Genomic DNA, 20000 nt, shown 5'->3' on the forward strand with positions numbered 1-20000 from the left:
GGAAGAGAGGGAGGGGAAGAGAGGGGAGCGGAGGAGAGGGAGGGGAAGAGAGGGGAAGAGAGGGGAGGAGAGGGGAGGGGAGGAGAGGGAGGGGAAGAGAGGGGAGGGGAGGAGAGGGAGGGGAAGAGAGGGAGGGGAAGAGAGGGGAAGAGAGGGGAGGAGAGAGGAGAGGAGAGGAGAGGAGAGGGAGGGGAAGAGAGGGGAGGGGAGGAGAGGGAGGGGAAGAGAGGGAGGGGAAGAGAGGGGAAGAGAGGAGAGGAGAGGAGACGGTAGGGGAGGAGAGGGAGGGGAAGAGAGGGAAGGAGAGGAGAGGAGAGGGAGGGGAAGAGAGGGGAAGAGAGGGGAGGAGAGGAGAGGAGACGGTAGGGGAGGAGAGGGAGGGGAAGAGAGGGAAGGAGAGTGGAGGAAAGGAGAGGGGAGGGGAGGAGAGGGGAGGGAATGAAAGGGGAGGAGAGGAGAGGGGAGGAGAGGAGAGGACAGGGAGGGTACAAGAGGCTCATCTGATGCCTTGTCCTCAGTTCCCCTGACCTATAGGAGTACTGAATGTCTTTTCATTCAATCTTTATAACTCCTAGGTTACAGCACCCAAAGATGTACCGATGTAGGCCAGATGTCTCCGTTTAAGAGTTGAGCTGGCCAGATGTCTCCATTTAAGAGTTGAGCAGGCCAGATGTCTCCGTTTAAGAGTTGAGCAGGCCAGATGTCTCCGTTTAAGAGTTGAGCAGGCCAGATGTCTCCGTTTAAGAGTTGAGCAGGCCAGATGTATCGATGTCTCCGTTTAAGAGTTGAGCAGGCCAGATGTCTCTGTTTAAGAGTTGAGCTGGCCAGATGTATCAATGTCTCTAGAACCCCGCTTCTAGAACCCCGCCTCTAGAACCCCACCCCTAGAACCCCACCTCTAGAACCCCACCCCTAGAACCCCACCTCTAGAACCCCACCGCTAAAACCCTGCCTCTAGAACCCCACCTCTAGAACCCCGCCTCTAGAACACCGCCTCTAGAACCCAGTTGGCCACAGGTACTTTAGTTGGTTTTACCTGCACTGTCCACTGTCGGTGTCACAGCTGACGTTGGGGGTGGTGACCCCAGGATGGGAGCAGTTGCAGACCTCACAGCCGACCAGAGGATGACAGCCGAACGTCTGGGGCTCACACTGGATACACTCTGGGAGCAGGGTCCTCGGTGGGCAGATACAGTCTCCAGTCACCGGCTCACACAGCCGTGTACCACACTGACACACTGCAGGGGAGAGGAGAGGAGAGGAGAGGAGAGGAGAGGAGAGGAGAGGAGAGGAGAGGAGAGGAGAGGAGAGGAGAGTTAGTGTGGTGTAGAAGTGAATGAATACAAGGACAAACAGTACAATAAACACATTCAGTTCTCCCTCCTCCCATCCCCCATCTCTCCTCCCTCCTCCCCAATCCCTCCTCCTCATCCCCCATCCCACCTCCCTCCTCACCATCCCCCATCACTCCTCCCTCCATCCCTCATCCCTCCTCCCTCCATCCCTCCTCCCTCAACACTCCTCCCTCCATCGCTCCTCCCTCCATCCCCCATCCCTCAACACTCCTCCCTCCATCACTCCTCCCTCAACACTCCTCCCTCCATCCCTCCTCCTTCAACACTCCTCCCTCCATCCCTCCTCCCTCAACACTCCTCCCTCCATCACTCCTCCCTCAACACTCCTCCCTCCATCCCTCCTCCCTCCATCCCACCTCCCTCAACACTCATCCCTCAACACTCCATCACCCCTCCCTCCATCCCTCCATCCCTCCTCCCTCAACACTCCATCACCCCTCCCTCCATCCCTCCATCCCTCCTTCCTCAACACTCCATCACCCCTACCTCCATCCCTCCATCCCTCCTCCCTCAACACTCCTCCCTCCTCCCTCAACACTCCATCCCTCCTCCCTCCATCCCTAACCCCTCAACACTCCTCAATCCTCCCTCAAGACTCCTCCCTCCATCCCTCATCCCTCAACACTCCTCCCTCAACACTCCTCCCTCCATCCCTCATCCCTCAACACTCCTCCCTCAACACTTCTCCCTCCATACTTCCTCACTTCTCCCCCATCCCTCAACACTCCTCCCACCTCCCTCCATACCTCCTCCCTCAACATTCCTCCCTCAACACTCCTCCCTCCATCCCTCCCCCCTCTCTCAACACTCCTCCCTCCATCCCTCCTCCCTCAAAACTCCTCCCTCCATCCCTCCTCCATCCATCCCTCCTTCCTCCATCCCTCCTCCCTCAACACTCCTCCCTCCATCCCTCCTCCCTCCATCCATCCCTCCTCCCACAACACTCCTCCCTCCCTCCATCCCTCCTCCCTCAACACTCCTCAATCCATCCCTCCTCACTTCTCCCCCATCCTTCCTCCCTTCTCCTCCCTCCTCCTCTCTTCTCCTCCATCCCTCCTCACTTCTCCCCCATCCCTACTCCCCCATCCTTGCTCCCTTCTCCTCCCTCCTCCTCCCTTCTCCTCCATCTATCCTCCCTTCACCTCCATCCTCACTCTTCCTCTCTCCTCCTCCCCCCATCCCTCCTCCTCCCTCCTCCTCCTCCATCCCTCCTCCATCCCACATCCCTCCTCCTAGATATTAAACTAAATGACATTCAGCCAGGCCCTGTGTAGTGACTCACCTCTACAGTTGGGGAACCCCCAGTAGCCCGTGGCACACTGTGAGCAGTCCCTGCCGATGACGTTAGGTCTGCACTGGCACTGCCCGCCGAAGGGTTGGCAGGTATCACTGTCCGCGCCCACCTCATGGCATCCGCAGGGCAAGGCACCGTTGTTGAAGAACGCAGAGAGAGATATGGCTGAACTACGACAGAATGGAGAGGCTGTGGCAGGACTGGAGAGGGTGGGGGGGTGGAGAGAGGCAGGGGGGTGGAGAGAGGGCGAGAGAGGGGAGGAGATGGGGGGAGAGGGGGAAGAGATGGGGGGAGAGGGGGAAGAGAGAGAGGGGGGACAAAGGAACATAGGAGGAGGGGTTATTCACACTTAAGTGAGTCTCTAGTGAGTCTCTAGTAAGTCTCTAGTGAGTCTCTAGTAAGTCTCTAGTGAGTCTCTAGTGAGTCTCTAGTGAGTCTCTAGTAAGTCTCTAGTGAGTCTCTAGTGAGTCTCCAGTAAGTCTCTAGTGAGTCTCTAGTGAGTCTCTAGTGAGTCTCTAGTGAATCTCTAGTGAGTCTCTAGTAAGTCTCTAGTGAGTATCTAGTAAGTCTCTAGTGAGTCTCTAGTGAATCTCTAGTGAGTCTTTAGTGAGTCTCTAGTGAGTCTCTAGTAAGTCTCTAGTGAGTCTCTAGTGAGTCTCTAGTGAGTCTCTACTAAGTCTCTAGTGAGTCTCTAGTGAGTCTCTAGTGAGTTTCTAGTGAGTCTCTAGTGACAGACTACTGCCCAGCTACTGACCGGGTGAGATTTGGTTCTGGGTACTGAAATTCAATTTGAGCAAGTATATCTGTTCAGCTGTTTAGCAACAACTACTGTCACTTGTATTAGCTTTTAACAACATCAATATAGACACAGAAATGCTGTACAGTAAACTCACTTGATGTAGAAGCTGTTCTGTCCACAGTTGCTGATGAAGTCATATGATTTGTCCAGAGGTTCTTCAGACAGGTACCTGTAGCTGTAGCTGCTCTCGGGTACCACCAGAACATAGTCCTGACACACACAATGATGGTAGGTTATATAGATTCTATAAGTTATATAGATTCTATAGGTTATATAGATTCTATAGGTTATATAGATTATATGGGTTGTATAGATTCTATAGGTTATATAGATTATATAGGTTATATAGATTCTATAGGTTGTATAGATAATATAGGTTGTGTAGATTCCATAGCTTGTATAGATTCCATAGGTTATAGGTTATATAGATTCTATACGTTATATAGATTCTATAGGTTATATAGATTATATGGGTTGTATAGATTCTATAGGTTATATAGATTCTATAGGTTATATGGATTATATAGGGTGTGTAGATTCTATAGGTTATATAGATTCTATAGGTTATATAGATTCTATACGTTATATAGATTATATGGGTTGTATAGATTCTATAGGTTGTATAGATTCCATAGGTTATATAGATTCTATAGGTTGTATAGATTCCATAGGTTATATAGATTCCATAGCATGTATAGATTCTATAGGTTATATAGATTCTATAGGTTGTATAGATTCCATAGGTTATATAGATTCTATAGGTTGTATAGATTCCATAGGTTATATAGATTCCATAGGTTGTATAGATTATATAGGTTGTGTAGATTCCATAGCTTGTATAGATTCCATAGGTTATATAGATTCCATAGGTTATAGGTTATATAGATTCTATACGTTATATAGATTCTATAGGTTATATAGATTATATGGGTTGTATAGATTCTATAGGTTATATAGATTCTATAGGTTATATAGATTATATGGGTTGTATAGATTCTATAGGTTATATAGATTATATGGGTTGTATAGATTCCATAGGTTATATAGATTATATGGGTTGTATAGATTCCATAGGTTATATAGATTATATGGGTTGTATAGATTCCATAGGTTATATAGATTATATGGGTTGTATAAATTCCATAGGTTATATAGATTATATGGGTTGTATAGATTCTATAGGTTATATAGATTATATGGGTTGTATAGATTCCATAGGTTATATAGATTATATGGGTTGTATAGATTATATAGGTTATATAGATTATATGGGTTGTATAGATTCTATAGGTTGTATAGATTCCATAGGTTATAGGTTATATAGATTCCATACCTTGTATAGATTCTATAGGTTGTATAGATTATATGGGTTGTATAAATTCCATAGCTTGTATAGATTCCATAGGTTATAGGTTATATAGATTCCATAGCGTGTATAGATTCCATAGGTTATAGGTTATATAGATTCCATAGGTTGTATAGATTATACAGGTTCTATAGGTTGTATAGATTCCATTGGTTATATAGACTCCATAGGTTGTATATATTCTATAGGTTGTATAGATTCTATAGGTTCTATATATTCCATAGGTTGTATAGATTCCATAGGTTATATAGACTCCATAGGTTGTATATATATTCTATAGTTAGTATTTATTCTATAGGTAATATATTCCATAAGTTGTATAAATTATATCGGATGTATAGATTCTATAGGTCATATATATTCCATAGGTTGTATAGATTCTATAGGTTATATAGATTAAATTGGTTCTGTAGATTCCATAGGTTATATATATTCTATAGATTCTACAGACTGTATAGATTATATAGGTTCTATAGATTCTATAGGTTATATAGATTCCATACGTTATATAGATTCTATAGGTTCTATAGATTTTATTGGTCATATATATTCCATAGGTTATATAGATTCTATAGGTTCTATAGATTCTATAGGTTATATAGATTAAACTGGTTCTATAGATTCCATAGGTTATATAGGTTATATAGATTCCATAGGTTATATAGATTCTATAGATTTTATTGGTCATATATATTCCATAGGTTATATAGATTATATAGGTTCTATAGATTCCATAAGTTATATAGATTCTATAGGTTCTATAGATTCTATAGACTGTATAGATTCTATTGGTTCTATAGATTTTATAGGTTATATAGATTCCATAGGTTGTTCACCACCAGAACTTAGTCCTAATAGAAACATAAGTAACAGGTATAAATTAGAAATGTATAATTTATTTTAAATATCCAGAGTTCTGAAGTAGTAGACAGCCGTTACAAGTAGTAGTGCAGTTTCTTTCTTACTGTGACAATGTGAGGTTTGGTGTGAGAGACAAGGTGAGGTTTGGTGTGAGAGACAAGGTGAGGTTTGGTGTGAGAGACAATGTGAGGTTTGGTGTGAGAGACAATGTGAGGTTTGGTGTGAGAGACAATGTGAGGTTTGGTGTGAGAGACAATGTGAGGTTTGGTGTGAGAGACAATGTGAGGTTTGGTGTGAGAGACAATGTGAGGTTTGGTGTGAGAGACAATGTGAGGTTTGGTGTGAGAGACAAGGTGAGGTTTGGTGTGAGAGACAATGTGAGGTTTGGTGTGAGAGACAATGTGAGGTTTGGTGTGAGAGACAATGTGAGGTTTGGTGTGAGAGACAATGTGAGGTTTGGTGTGAGAGACAACGTGAGGTTTGGTGTGAGAGACCAGGTGAGGTTAGGTGTGAGAGACAATGTGAGGTTTGGTGTGAGAGACAATGTGAGGTTTGGTGTGAGAGCTGAGCTAAAATCACAGGATCTGTGTATTTATTTAACCTTTATTTAACTAGGCAAGTCAGTTAAGAACAAATTCTTATTTACAATGACAGCCTACCCCGGCCAAACCTGGGCCAATTGTGCGCTGCCCTATGGGATTCCATCCACGGTCGGATGTGATACAGCCTGGATTCTTGCACTGAGATGCAGTGTCTTAGACCGCTGCGCCACTCGGGAGTATCTTTCAGTACAGTGTAGAAATTGGCCCAGTCTTCCTGGATGAACTCACCAGCCAGAGTGTTTTGCCATCGGGGACCTGGACAGTCAGGAAGATCTCGTTGTCCGTCACGTGCAGAATGATCTGGTTCTCGGAGATCAGAACGCTACGGCAACCATAACCATGGGGACAGAAGGAGGCGTTGGCATGGCCTGGAAGAGGAATGATGATCATTCAAAATCACAAAGAGAATACAACTGTCAAAAGATTCAACTGTCAAAAGATTCAACTGTCAAAAGATTCAACTGTCAAAAGATTCAACTGTCAAAAGATTCAACTGTCAAAAGATTCAACTGTCAAAAGATTCAACTGTCAAAAGATTCATTTGTCAAAAGATTCAACTGTCAAAAGATTCAACTGTCAAAAGATTCAACTGTCAAAAGATTCAATTGTCAAAAGATTCAACTGTCAAAAGATTCAACTGTCAAAAGATTCAACTGTCAAAAGATTCAACTGTCAAAAGATTCAACTGTCAAAAGATTCAACTGTCAAAAGATTCAAATGTCAAAAGATTCAACTGTCAAAAGATTCAACTGTCAAAAGATTCCACTGTCAAAAGATTCCACTGTCAAAAGATTCAACTGTCAAAAGATTCAACTGTCAAAAGATTCAACTGTCAAAAGATTCAAATGTCAAAAGATTCAACTGTCAAAAGATTCCACTGTCAAAAGATTCAACTGTCAAAAGATTCAAATGCCAAAAGATTCAAATGTCAAAAGATTCAACTGTCAAAAGATTCAACTGTCAAAAGATTCAACTGTCAAAAGATTCAACTGATTTTTCAGTCTCCGTACTTGGTTCCTGTGTTTTGCTCATTCGACTCATTCATGAAAGTCCTAAAAGTATTCTGTTATTGAGCATTTGTAGGACCTAAAATGAGACATGGCTTCATCGTTGGCTTTTATACATAAATGCTTGACTAGGAATGCCTTGAAGATTGACCAGTAGATCACGATCGACAGATTGGTGTGGGTTAGTGGGCTCACCCTGCCAGATGCGTCCCCCGTTGATGAAGACCTGGACAGGGTAAGTGGGGTGGAGGGGCTGGTGGTAGTGGAGGATGAACACATAGCGACCCAGAGTATGGACACGGCCAGAGTACACTGCTGCATTCTGGAGTACAAGAAGAGACAGAAGATATTTACATGGATCCCTGAAGTCATTGTTTGGCAGAAAACGAGAAGTATGTGACTTTCAGAATACGTTATCAATCTGTGGGGACTGACTATGAGAGGAGATCTAGAAAGCTTGGAGATATAATAAATGAGTTGTTGCTTTTTGATAATAAATGAACACCTAAGGTCAGCTCTCTCTTGAGAAAGAGGTTCCCAAATAAAAATGTCCTAGACCAGGTAGCGGAGTAAAATGACGACAAAATCAAATATATTTGAAGAGGCACCTGGCTGTTATCAAGGCGGAAGTGGTCCACGTTATCCGCCGCGGTGGGAGGATGGGCTCCTGCCGGCTCTAGGGGGGGGTCATCAGGGGAGGCCAGGACAGGCTCCTGGACCGATAACCCTTGACCTTCCTTCAACACCAGCGAATCAGACGGGGTCTGGAACCTCGACGCGATACAGGACGAACTGGGGAGGGAGAAATAGAGGAGGGAGTGGAAGAAGAAGGGAAAGGAGAGGGTAGAGGAAGAGGAGAGGGTAGGAGGGAGGGAAGAGTGTAGAGGAAGAGGAGGGGAAGGGAGAGGGTGGGAGGGAGGGAAAGGGTAGAGGAAGAAGAGAGGGTAGAGGGAGAGGAGGGAGGGGGTAGAGGGAGAGGAGAGGGTAGTGTAGGGTAGGAGGGAGAGAGAGGGTAGAAGGAGAGGAAAGGAGGTGTGAGGGAAGAGGGGACGAGAAGAGAGGAGAAGAGGAAAGGGGAAGAGAAGAGAGGAGAAGAGAGAAGAAGAGAAGGGAAAGAGGAAAGGGGAAGAGAGAAGTGGAGAATGGAGGGAGGAACAGAGGGGAAGGGAGAAAAGAGAGTGGACCTACAGTAAGTCTAGGTGATAGTAAAGGCACTTGGTCTGGTTACCTGTCAGGTGGGATACAGTGTACCTACAGTACGAGATACAGTGTATCTACAGTAAGTCTAGGTGATATTAAAGGTACATGGTCTGTTTACCTGTCAGGTGAGATACAGTGGACCTTAGGCGCCAGGTATTCCATAGTGAACTTCTCCCGAGGAACCAGGTACACCTTGTGCTGGAAGAAAGATCAACAAAGGTTCCTTAAAAATGTGATTTTCCTGTGTTTTATACATATTTCCACACTATGAGCTTGGAATAATATTGCGAAAATGCCCTTTTAGTATAAGAGCCCGTTTTGGTGGGTTGGAGTTTTGGCCTTCCATGGTGACATCACCATGCGCTAAATTAGTTAATAGACCAATAAGAAAGAAAGTTCCACACCTCTTTGTCAATGACAGCAAATTTTCAGTTTTCCCCTCCCCACACAGACCACTCTGAGACAGTCCTAGTAAAATTCTTGCTTGACAAATTGCCCTTTGCTAAGAAGCTATTTTTGTTTATTCTTTACCATTTTAATTGAAAACAATTAATTGCTTCCAAGAAACGATTTGATATTGAGATAAAAAAAAAATGGATGCAGAGAACCTTCAACCGACGCAAATCCAAAGGGCGAAAGGTGACAGCCTTGTCTTGTGCCTCTTCCGATAAAGATCACCTTTGAAACATGATTTGATGGTCAAACAATGGCTGCGTCCCAATAATCTCTGCTCCCTCCTGAAGGTTTCAGAGCTGGTCACGGGTGCACCTCGGCCACGCTCAAGGTTCTAAACGACATCATAACCGCCATCGATAAGAGACATTACTGTGCAGCCGTAGTCATCGACCTGGCCAAGGCTTTCGACTCTGTCAATCACAAAATTCTTATTGGCAGACTCGACAGCCTTGGTTTCTCAAATGATTGCCTCGCCTGGTTTACCAACTACTTCTCTGATAGAGTTCAGTGTGTCAAATCGAAGGGCCTGTTGTTGTCTGGACCTCTGACAGTCTCTATGGGTGTGCCACAGGGTTAAATTCTCGGACCAACTATCTTTTCTGTATACATCAATGATGTTGCTCTTGCTGCTGGTGATTCTCTGATCCACCTCTACGCAGACGACACCATTCTGTATACTTCTGGCCCCTCCTTGGACACTGTGTTAACTAACCTCCAGACGAGCTTCAATGCCATACAACTCTCCTTCCGTGGCCTCGAACTGCTCTTAAACGCATGTAAAACTAAATGCATGATTTTCAATCGATCGCTGCCCGCACCTGCCCGCCTGTCCAGCATCACTACCCTGAACGGTTCTGACTTAAAATATGTGGACAACTACAAATACCTGGGTGTCTGGTTAGTGTGTAAACTCTCCTTTCAGACTCACATTAAGCATCTCCAATCCAAAATTAAATCTAGAATCGGCTTCCTATATCGCAACAAAGCATCCTTCACTCATGCTGCCAAACATACCCTCGTAAAACTGACCATCCTACCGATCCTCGACTTCGGTGATGTCATCTATAAAATAGCCTCCAACACTCTACTCAACAAACTGGATGCAGTCTATCACAGTGTATTGTCACCAAAGCCCCATACACTACCCACCATTGCGACCTGTACGCTCTCGTTGGTTGGCCCTCGCTTCATACTCGTCGCCAAACCCACTGGCTACAGGTTATCTACAAGTCTCTGCTAGGTAAAGCCCCGCCTTATCTCAGCTCACTGGTCACCATAGCAGGACCCACTCGTAGCACGCGCTCCAGCAGGTATATCTCACTGGTCACCCCCAAAGCCAATTTCTCCTTTGGTCGTCTTTCCTTCCAGTTCTCTGCTGCCCATGACTGGAACGAATTGCAAAAATCTCTGAAGCTGGAGACTCACATCCCCCTTACTAGGGATAAGCACCAGCTGTCAGAGCATTTTACAGATCACTGCACCTGTACATAGCCTATCTGTAAACAGCCCATCTATCTACCTACCTCATCCCCATACTGATATTTGTTTATTTATCTTGCTCCTTTGCACCCCAGTATCTCTACTTGCACATTCATCTTCTGCCGATCTACCACTCCAGTGTTTAATTGCTATATTGTAATTACTTCGCCACCATGGCCTATTTATTTCCTTAACTTACCTCATGTGCACTCACTGTATACAGACTTTTTGTTTTCTTTTGTTCTACTGTATTATTGACTGTATGTTTTGTTTATTCCATGTGTAACTTCTGTGTTGTTGTCTGTTCACACTGCTATGCTTTATCTTGGCCAGGTCGCAGTTGCAAATGAGAACTTGTTCTCAACTGACCTACCTGGTTAAATAAAGGTGTTCTCAACTGGCCTACCTGGTTAAATAAAGGTGTTCTCAACTAGCCTACCTGGTTAAATAAAGGTGTTCTCAACTAGCCTACCTGGTTAAATAAAGGTGTTCTCAACTGGCCTACCTGGTTAAATAAAGGTGTTCTCAACTGGCCTACCTGGTTAAATAAAGGTGTTCTCAACTAGCCTACCTGGTTAAATAAAGGTGTTCTCAACTAGCCTACCTGGTTAAATAAAGGTGTTCTCAACTGGCCTACCTGGTTAAATAAAGGTGTTCTCAACTAGCCTACCTGGTTAAATAAAGGTGTTCTCAACTAGCCTACCTGGTTAAATAAAGGTGTTCTCAACTAGCCTACCTGGTTAAATAAAAGTGTTCTCAACTAGCCTACCTGGTTAAATAAAGGTGTTCTCAACTAGCCTACCTGGTTAAATAAAGGTGTTCTCAACTAGCCTACCTGGTTAAATAAAGGTGTTCTCAACTAGCCTACCTGGTTAAATAAAGGTGTTCTCAACTAGCCTACCTGGTTAAATAAAGGTGTTCTCAACTGGCCTACCTGGTTAAATAAAGGTGTTCTCAACTAGCCTACCTGGTTAAATAAAGGTGTTCTCAACTAGCCTACCTGGTTAAATAAAGGTGTTCTCAACTAGCCTACCTGGTTAAATAAAGGTGTTCTCAACTAGCCTACCTGGTTAAATAAAGGTGTTCTCAACTGGCCTACCTGGTTAAATAAAGGTGTTCTCAACTAGCCTACCTGGTTAAATAAAGGTGTTCTCAACTAGCCTACCAGGTTAAATAAAGATGTTCTCAACTAGCCTACCTGGTTAAATAAAGGTGTTCTCAACTAGCCTACCTGGTTAAATAAAGGTGTTCTCAACTGGCCTACCTGGTTAAATAAAGGTGAAATAAAATAAATAAATAAATAAAGTGTTCACTACTTACCACTAGTTTAAAAACATTGGTTTGGTGTAGGCATGGGCCTACAATAATTTTTCTTTTTCAAATCCATGAAGGTAAGTGAATGAATGCACATTTCAGGAGAAAAGAGAGATGATTTAAAAACCAAGCACTGCTGACCATCGACTGCTCTGGGTTTAACCCATCATGTTGATAAAGCGGCAGGTAGCCTAGCGGTAGAGAGCGTTGAGCCAGTAACCCGAAAGGTCGCTGGTTTGAATCCAGAAGCCGACTAGTTGAAAAACCTGTCAATATGCCCTTGAGCAAGGCACTTAACCTTCACCGCTCCTGTAAATCAGTCAGCATAAGAGTGTCTGCTAAATATACCTAACATGTCTATATAAACAGTATTACCAGGAGGAAGCTGGCTCTGTCAGCGATCAGTTGGACCTCAGCATCAGTAGGGAGAGTAAAGACAGCCACGCGATTCATCTCATCGATGGTTACCACCCGACACAGGAAACTACACAGAGAGAGAGAGAGAGAGAGAGAGAGAGAGAGACAGAGATGAATGATCGGTCAGGCTACACATTGAGAAGAGATAACATCCATTCATGACACACCAATGGCAGCCAGCTTCTTATATTGAGAGCAACAGCTGCAAACAAAACAAAACACACACACACACCTGTATTTGCAGGGCAGCACCGTGACGTGGTGCTGGTGTGTCCTTCCGCCAGGTGTGTTGACGGACACAGAGATGGTCTGTGGTGCTTCCTCCTCACTGGCGTATTCTACCACCAGAACATAGTCCCCGGGACGGGGCACACGACTACGCATCTGGACATTTAGCTGAGAGAGGAGAGACCCTATTTCAGTCCATGTTAACCCAGATATGCTTCTGGACATTTAGCTGAGAGAGGAGAGACAGTCAGTGTTCACCCAGCTATGCATCTGGACATTTAGCTGAGAGAGGAGAGACCCTATTTCAGTCAGTGTTAACCCAGCTATACATCTGGACATTTAGCTGAGAGAGGAGAGACTCTATTTCAATCAGTGTTAACCCAGCTATGCATCTGGACATTTAGCTGAGAGAGGAGAGACCCTATTTCAGTCAGTGTTAACCCAGCTATACATCTGGACATTTAGCTGAGAGAGGAGAGACCCTATTTCAATCAGTGTTAACCCAGCTATGCATCTGGACATTTAGCTGAGAGAGGAGAGACCCTATTTCAGTCAGTGTTAACCCAGCTATGCATCTGGACATTTAGCTGAGAGAGGAGAGACAGTCAGTGTTAACCCAGCTATACATCTGGACATTTAGCTGAGAGAGGAGAGACCCTATTTCAGTCAGTGTTAACCCAGCTATGCATCTGGACATTTAGCTGAGAGAGGAGAGACAGTCAGTGTTAACCCAGCCATACATCTGGACATTTAGCTGAGAGAGGAGAGACCCTATTTCAGTCAGTGTTAACCCAGCTATGCATCTGGACATTTAGCTGAGAGAGGAGAGACAGTCAGTGTTAACCCAGCTATGCATCTGGACATTTAGCTGAGAGAGGAGAGACCCTATTTCAATCAGTGTTAACCCAACTATGAATCTGGACATTTAGCTGAGAGAGGAGAGACAGTCAGTGTTAACCCAGCTATACATCTGGACATTTAGCTGAGAGAGGAGAGACAGTCAGTGTTAACCCAGCTATACATCTGGACATTTAGCTGAGAGAGGAGAGACAGTCAGTGTTAACCCAGCTATGCATCTGGACATTTAGCTGAGAGAGGAGAGACAGTCAGTGTTAACCCAGCTATGCATCTGGACATTTAGCTGAGAGAGGAGAGACAGTCAGTGTTAACCCAGCTATGCATCTGGACATTTAGCTGAGAGAGGAGAGACAGTCAGTGTTAACCCAGCTATACATCTGGACATTTAGCTGAGAGAGGAGAGACAGTCAGTGTTAACCCAGCTATGCATCTGGACATTTAGCTGAGAGAGGAGAGACAGTCAGTGTTAACCCAGCTATGCATCTGGACATTTAGCTGAGAGAGGAGAGACAGTCAGTGTTAACCCAGCTATGCATCTGGACATTTAGCTGAGAGAGGAGAGACAGTCAGTGTTAACCCAGCTATACATCTGGACATTTAGCTGAGAGAGGAGAGACAGTCAGTGTTAACCCAGCCATACATCTGGACATTTAGCTGAGAGAGGAGAGACAGTCAGTGTTAACCCAGCCATACATCTGGACATTTAGCTGAGAGAGGAGAGACCCTATTTCAGTCAGTGTTAACCCAGCTATGCATCTGGACATTTAGCTGAGAGAGGAGAGACAGTCAGTGTTAACCCAGCCATACATCTGGACATTTAGCTGAGAGAGGAGAGACCCTATTTCAGTCAGTGTTAAGCCAGCTATGCTTCTGGACATTTAGCTGAGAGAGGAGAGACCCTATTTCAGTCAGTGTTAACCCAGCTATGCATCTGGACATTTAGCTGAGAGAGGAGAGACAGTCAGTGTTAACCCAGCTATGCATCTGGACATTTAGCTGAGAGAGGAGAGACCCTATTTCCATCAGTGTTAACCCAACTATGAATCTGGACATTTAGCTGAGAGAGGAGAGACAGTCAGTGTTAACCCAGCTATACATCTGGACATTTAGCTGAGAGAGGAGAGACCCTATTTCAATCAGTGTTCAGTCATTACATTTAAAGTTATAACATACTCATCCATACCATTACACACACACACCATCACACACACACACACACACCATCACACACACACACCATCAACCACACACACACACACCATCACCCACACACACAATCACCCACACACACACACCATCACACACACAATCACCCACACACACAATCACCCACACACACACACACACACACACACACACACACACACACACACACACACACACACACACACACACACACACACACACACACACACACACACACACACACACACACACACACACACACACACACACACGCACTACTCTCCTTCTCTACTCACATTGCTGCCACTGCAGACGGCCATGTCCGGGTGGAGAGGGGTGATCCTCTCCTGGTGACAGGGTCTGGGCAGGTGGTTGTCGAACCTGCAGCTGGCATCGTTACCAGAGATGGAGGGGAACCCATCCAGAGACAGATACTTGTAGAGCAAACAGCTATCAGGGAGAGACACAGAGAGACACAGAGAGACAAGTTCAATTATATTCTATTGCTGTAATACATTATATTACAGAAATACTGAGCCTTTAGAAAACAGATTGTACCAAAATAATATGACTTTCAAGGGGGTTTGTGATTAACATCCAATGCAACAGACAAATAGATGGACAAAGGGGGGGAGGAGGATGAAGACGAAGAAGAGGATGAAGAGGAGGAGGTGGAAGAAGTAGAAGAGGAGGAGGAGGTGAAAGAGGAAGGAGATGAAAGAAGAGGGGGAAGAGGAGGAGGGTAGAGGAGGAGGAGGAAGAGGAGGAGGGAAGAGGAGGAGGTGGAAGAGGAGGAGGGGGAAGAAGAGGAGGAGGAGGAGGAGGGTAGAGGAGGAGGAGGAAGAGGAGGAGGGTAGAGGAGGAGGAGGAAGAGGAGGAGGTGGAAGAGGAGGAGGGTAGAGGAGGAGGAAGAGGAGGAGGTGGAAGAGGAGGAGGAGGGTAGAGGAGGAGGAGGAAGAGGAGGAGGTGGAAGAGGAGGAGGGTAGAGGAGGAGGAAGAAGAGGAGGAGGAAGAGGAGGAGGTGGAAGAGGAGGAGGGTAGAGGAGGAGGAAGAAGAGGAGGAGGTGGAAGAGGAGGAGGGTAGAGGAGGAGGAAGAAGAGGAGGGTAGAGGAGGAGGAAGAAGAGGAGGAGGAGGAAGAGGAGGAGGTGGAAGAGGAGGAGGGTAGTGGAGGAGGAAGAAGAGTAGGAGGTGGAAGAGGAGGAGGGTAGAGGAGGAGGAGGAAGAGGAGGAAGAGGAGGAGGTGGAAGAGGAGGAGGGTAGAGGAGGAGGAGGGTAGAGGAGGTGGAGGAGGAGGAGGGTAGAGGAGGAGGAAGAAGAGGAGGAGGGTAGAGGAGGAGGAAGAGGAGGAGGAGGAAGAGGACCTACTTGTGGCTGGTATCTGGGGCAGGCCTGTAGGAGCATGGCTCAGTCACTTTGATCTGGAGAATGGGAGCTTCATAGTAGGCACTGGGCAGGAGCACCAGGTAGTCCTGGGGTTAAAAACAGACTCCACATCAATCACAAGTCATCTATTTAAATCATATACATGATGGCAAATGTCCTGTGTCGCAATGTATTATGCACTGGGCAATAACACCACAGGGAGGACGATGGACCTTACACAACAACAACAACAACATGGAGGACGATGGATGTTACACAACAACAACAACAACATGGAGGACGATGGATGTTACACAACAACAACAACAACAACAACAACATGGAGGACGATGGATGTTACACAACAACAACAACAACATGGAGGACGATGGATGTTACACAACAACAACAACAACATGGAGGACGATGGACCTTACACAACAACAACAACAACATGGAGGACGATGGACCTTACACAACAACAACAACAACAGGGAGGACGATGGACCTTACACAACAACAACAACAACATGGAGGACGATGGACCTTACACAACAACAACAACATGGAGGACGATGGATGTTACACAACAACAACAACAACATGGAGGACGATGGACCTTACACAACAACAACAACAACAGGGAGGACGATGGACCTTACACAACAACAACAACAACATGGAGGACGATGGACCTTACACAACAACAACAACAACATGGAGGACGATGGATGTTACACAACAACAACAACAACATGGAGGACGATGGACCTTACACAACAACAACAACAACATGGAGGACGATGGACCTTACACAACAACAACAACAACATGGAGGACGATGGATGTTACACAACAACAACAACAACATGGAGGACGATGGATGTTACACAACAACAACAACAACAACATGGAGGACGATGGATGTTACACAACAACAACAACAACATGGAGGACGATGGATGTTACACAACAACAACAACAACATGGAGGACGATGGATGTTACACAACAACAACAACAACATGGAGGACGATGGATGTTACACAACAACAACAACAACAACATGGAGGACGATGGATGTTACACAACAACAACAACAACATGGAGGACGATGGATGTTACACAACAACAACAACAACATGGAGGACGATGGATGTTACACAACAACAACAACAACAGGGAGGACGATGGACCTTACACAACAACAACAACAACATGGAGGACGATGGATGTTACACAACAACAACAACAACATGGAGGACGATGGATGTTACACAACAACAACAACAACATGGAGGACGATGGATGTTACACAACAACAACAACAACATGGAGGACGATGGATGTTACACAACAACAACAACAACAACATGGAGGACGATGGACCTTACACAACAACAACAACAACATGGAGGACGATGGATGTTACACAACAACAACAACAACATGGAGGACGATGGATGTTACACAACAACAACAACAACATGGAGGACGATGGATGTTACACAACAACAACAACAACAACATGGAGGACGATGGACCTTACACAACAACAACAACAACATGGAGGACGATGGATGTTACACAACAACAACAACAACATGGAGGACGATGGATGTTACACAACAACAACAACAACATGGAGGACGATGGATGTTACACAACAACAACAACAACATGGAGGACGATGGATGTTACACAACAACAACAACAACAGGGAGGACGATGGACCTTACACAACAACAACAACAACATGGAGGACGATGGATGTTACACAACAACAACAACAACATGGAGGACGATGGATGTTACACAACAACAACAACAACATGGAGGACGATGGATGTTACACAACAACAACAACAACAACATGGAGGACGATGGATGTTACACAACAACAACAACAACAGGGAGGACGATGGATGTTACACAACAACAACATGGAGGACGATGGATGTTACACAACAACAACAACAACATGGAGGACGATGGATGTTACACAACAACAACAACAGGGAGGACGATGGATGTTACACAACAACAACAACAACAACAACAACAACAACAGGGAGGACGATGGATGTTACACAACAACAACAACAACAACATGGAGGACGATGGATGTTACACAACAACAACAACAACATGGAGGACGATGGACCTTACACAACAACAACAACAACATGGAGGACGATGGATGTTACACAACAACAACAACAACAACAACAACATGGAGGATGATGGATGTTACACAACAACAACAACAACATGGAGGACGATGGATGTTACACAACAACAACAACAACATGGAGGACGATGGATGTTACACAACAACAACAACAACAACATGGAGGACGATGGATGTTACACAACAACAACAACAACAGGGAGGACGATGGATGTTACACAACAACAACAACAACAACAGGGAGGACGATGGATGTTACGCAACAACAACAACAACATGGAGGACGATGGATGTTACACAACAACAACAACAACACGTTGTCCTACAGGGAGGACGATGGATGTTACACAACAACAACAACATGGAGGACGATGGATGTTACACAACAACAACAACAACATGGAGGACGATGGATGTTACACAACAACAACAACAACAACATGGAGGACGATGGATGTTACACAACAACAACAACAACATGGAGGACGATGGATGTTACACAACAACAACAACAACATGGAGGACGATGGATGTTACACAACAACAACAACAACAACATGGAGGACGATGGATGTTACACAACAACAACAACAACAGGGAGGACGATGGATGTTACACAACAACAACAACAACATGGAGGACGATGGATGTTACACAACAACAACAACAACAACAACATGGAGGATGATGGATGTTACACAACAACAACATGGAGGACGATGGATGTTACACAACAACAACAACAACAACAGGGAGGACGATGGATGTTACGCAACAACAACAACAACATGGAGGACGATGGATGTTACACAACAACAACAACAACACGTTGTCCTACAGGGAGGACGATGGATGTTACACAACAACAACAACATGGAGGACGATGGATGTTACACAACAACAACAACAACATGGAGGACGATGGATGTTACACAACAACAACAACAACAACATGGAGGACGATGGATGTTACACAACAACAACAACAACATGGAGGACGATGGATGTTACACAACAACAACAACAACAACATGGAGGACGATGGATGTTACACAACAACAACAACAGGGAGGACGATGGATGTTACACAACAACAACAACAACATGGAGGACGATGGATGTTACACAACAACAACAACAACAACAACATGGAGGATGATGGATGTTACACAACAACAACATGGAGGACGATGGATGTTACACAACAACAACAACAACAACAGGGAGGACGATGGATGTTACGCAACAACAACAACAACATGGAGGACGATGGATGTTACACAACAACAACAACAACACGTTGTCCTACAGGGAGGACGATGGATGTTACACAACAACAACAACATGGAGGACGATGGATGTTACACAACAACAACAACAACATGGAGGACGATGGATGTTACACAACAACAACAACAACAACATGGAGGACGATGGATGTTACACAACAACAACAACAACAACATGGAGGACGATGGATGTTACACAACAACAACAACAACATGGAGGACGATGGATGTTACACAACAACAACAACATGGAGAACGATGGATGTTACACAACAACAACAACAACAGGGAGGACGATGGATGTTACACAACAACAACATGGAGGACGATGGATGTTACACAACAACAACAACAACATGGAGGACGATGGATGTTACACAACAACAACAACAGGGAGGACGATGGATGTTACACAACAACAACAACAACAACAACAACAGGGAGGACGATGGATGTTACACAACAACAACAACAACAACATGGAGGACGATGGATGTTACACAACAACAACAACAACATGGAGGACGATGGACGTTTCAACAACAACAACAACAACATGGAGGACGATGGACCTTACACAACAACAACAACAACATGGAGGACGATGGATGTTACACAACAACAACAACAACAACAACAACATGGAGGATGATGGATGTTACACAACAACAACAACATGGAGGACGATGGATGTTACACAACAACAACAACAACATGGAGGACGATGGATGTTACA

The 20000-nt window shown here is 44.9% G+C and overlaps 1 protein-coding gene across 1 annotated transcript in view; it reads right to left on the bottom strand.

Moving 5' to 3' along the window:
• The window catches only part of LOC139416955 (laminin subunit alpha-5-like), a 250153-nt gene that overhangs the window by 92806 nt on the left and 137347 nt on the right, over window positions 1–20000 (bottom strand). Inside the window, exons 24-34 of the mRNA XM_071166167.1 lie at window positions 15789–15892; window positions 14718–14871; window positions 12383–12546; window positions 12109–12217; window positions 8603–8682; window positions 7893–8076; window positions 7480–7606; window positions 6506–6645; window positions 3543–3658; window positions 2638–2849; window positions 1037–1238 (exon numbers count right to left, since the gene is read on the bottom strand). Of these exons, the coding sequence (XP_071022268.1) occupies window positions 1037–1238; window positions 2638–2849; window positions 3543–3658; window positions 6506–6645; window positions 7480–7606; window positions 7893–8076; window positions 8603–8682; window positions 12109–12217; window positions 12383–12546; window positions 14718–14871; window positions 15789–15892 (1592 nt within the window). The remainder of the gene's footprint in view (window positions 1–1036; window positions 1239–2637; window positions 2850–3542; window positions 3659–6505; window positions 6646–7479; window positions 7607–7892; window positions 8077–8602; window positions 8683–12108; window positions 12218–12382; window positions 12547–14717; window positions 14872–15788; window positions 15893–20000) is intronic.

This window comes from Oncorhynchus clarkii, chromosome 9, assembly GCF_045791955.1.
Source record: "Oncorhynchus clarkii lewisi isolate Uvic-CL-2024 chromosome 9, UVic_Ocla_1.0, whole genome shotgun sequence".
Taxonomy (NCBI): domain Eukaryota; kingdom Metazoa; phylum Chordata; class Actinopteri; order Salmoniformes; family Salmonidae; genus Oncorhynchus; species Oncorhynchus clarkii.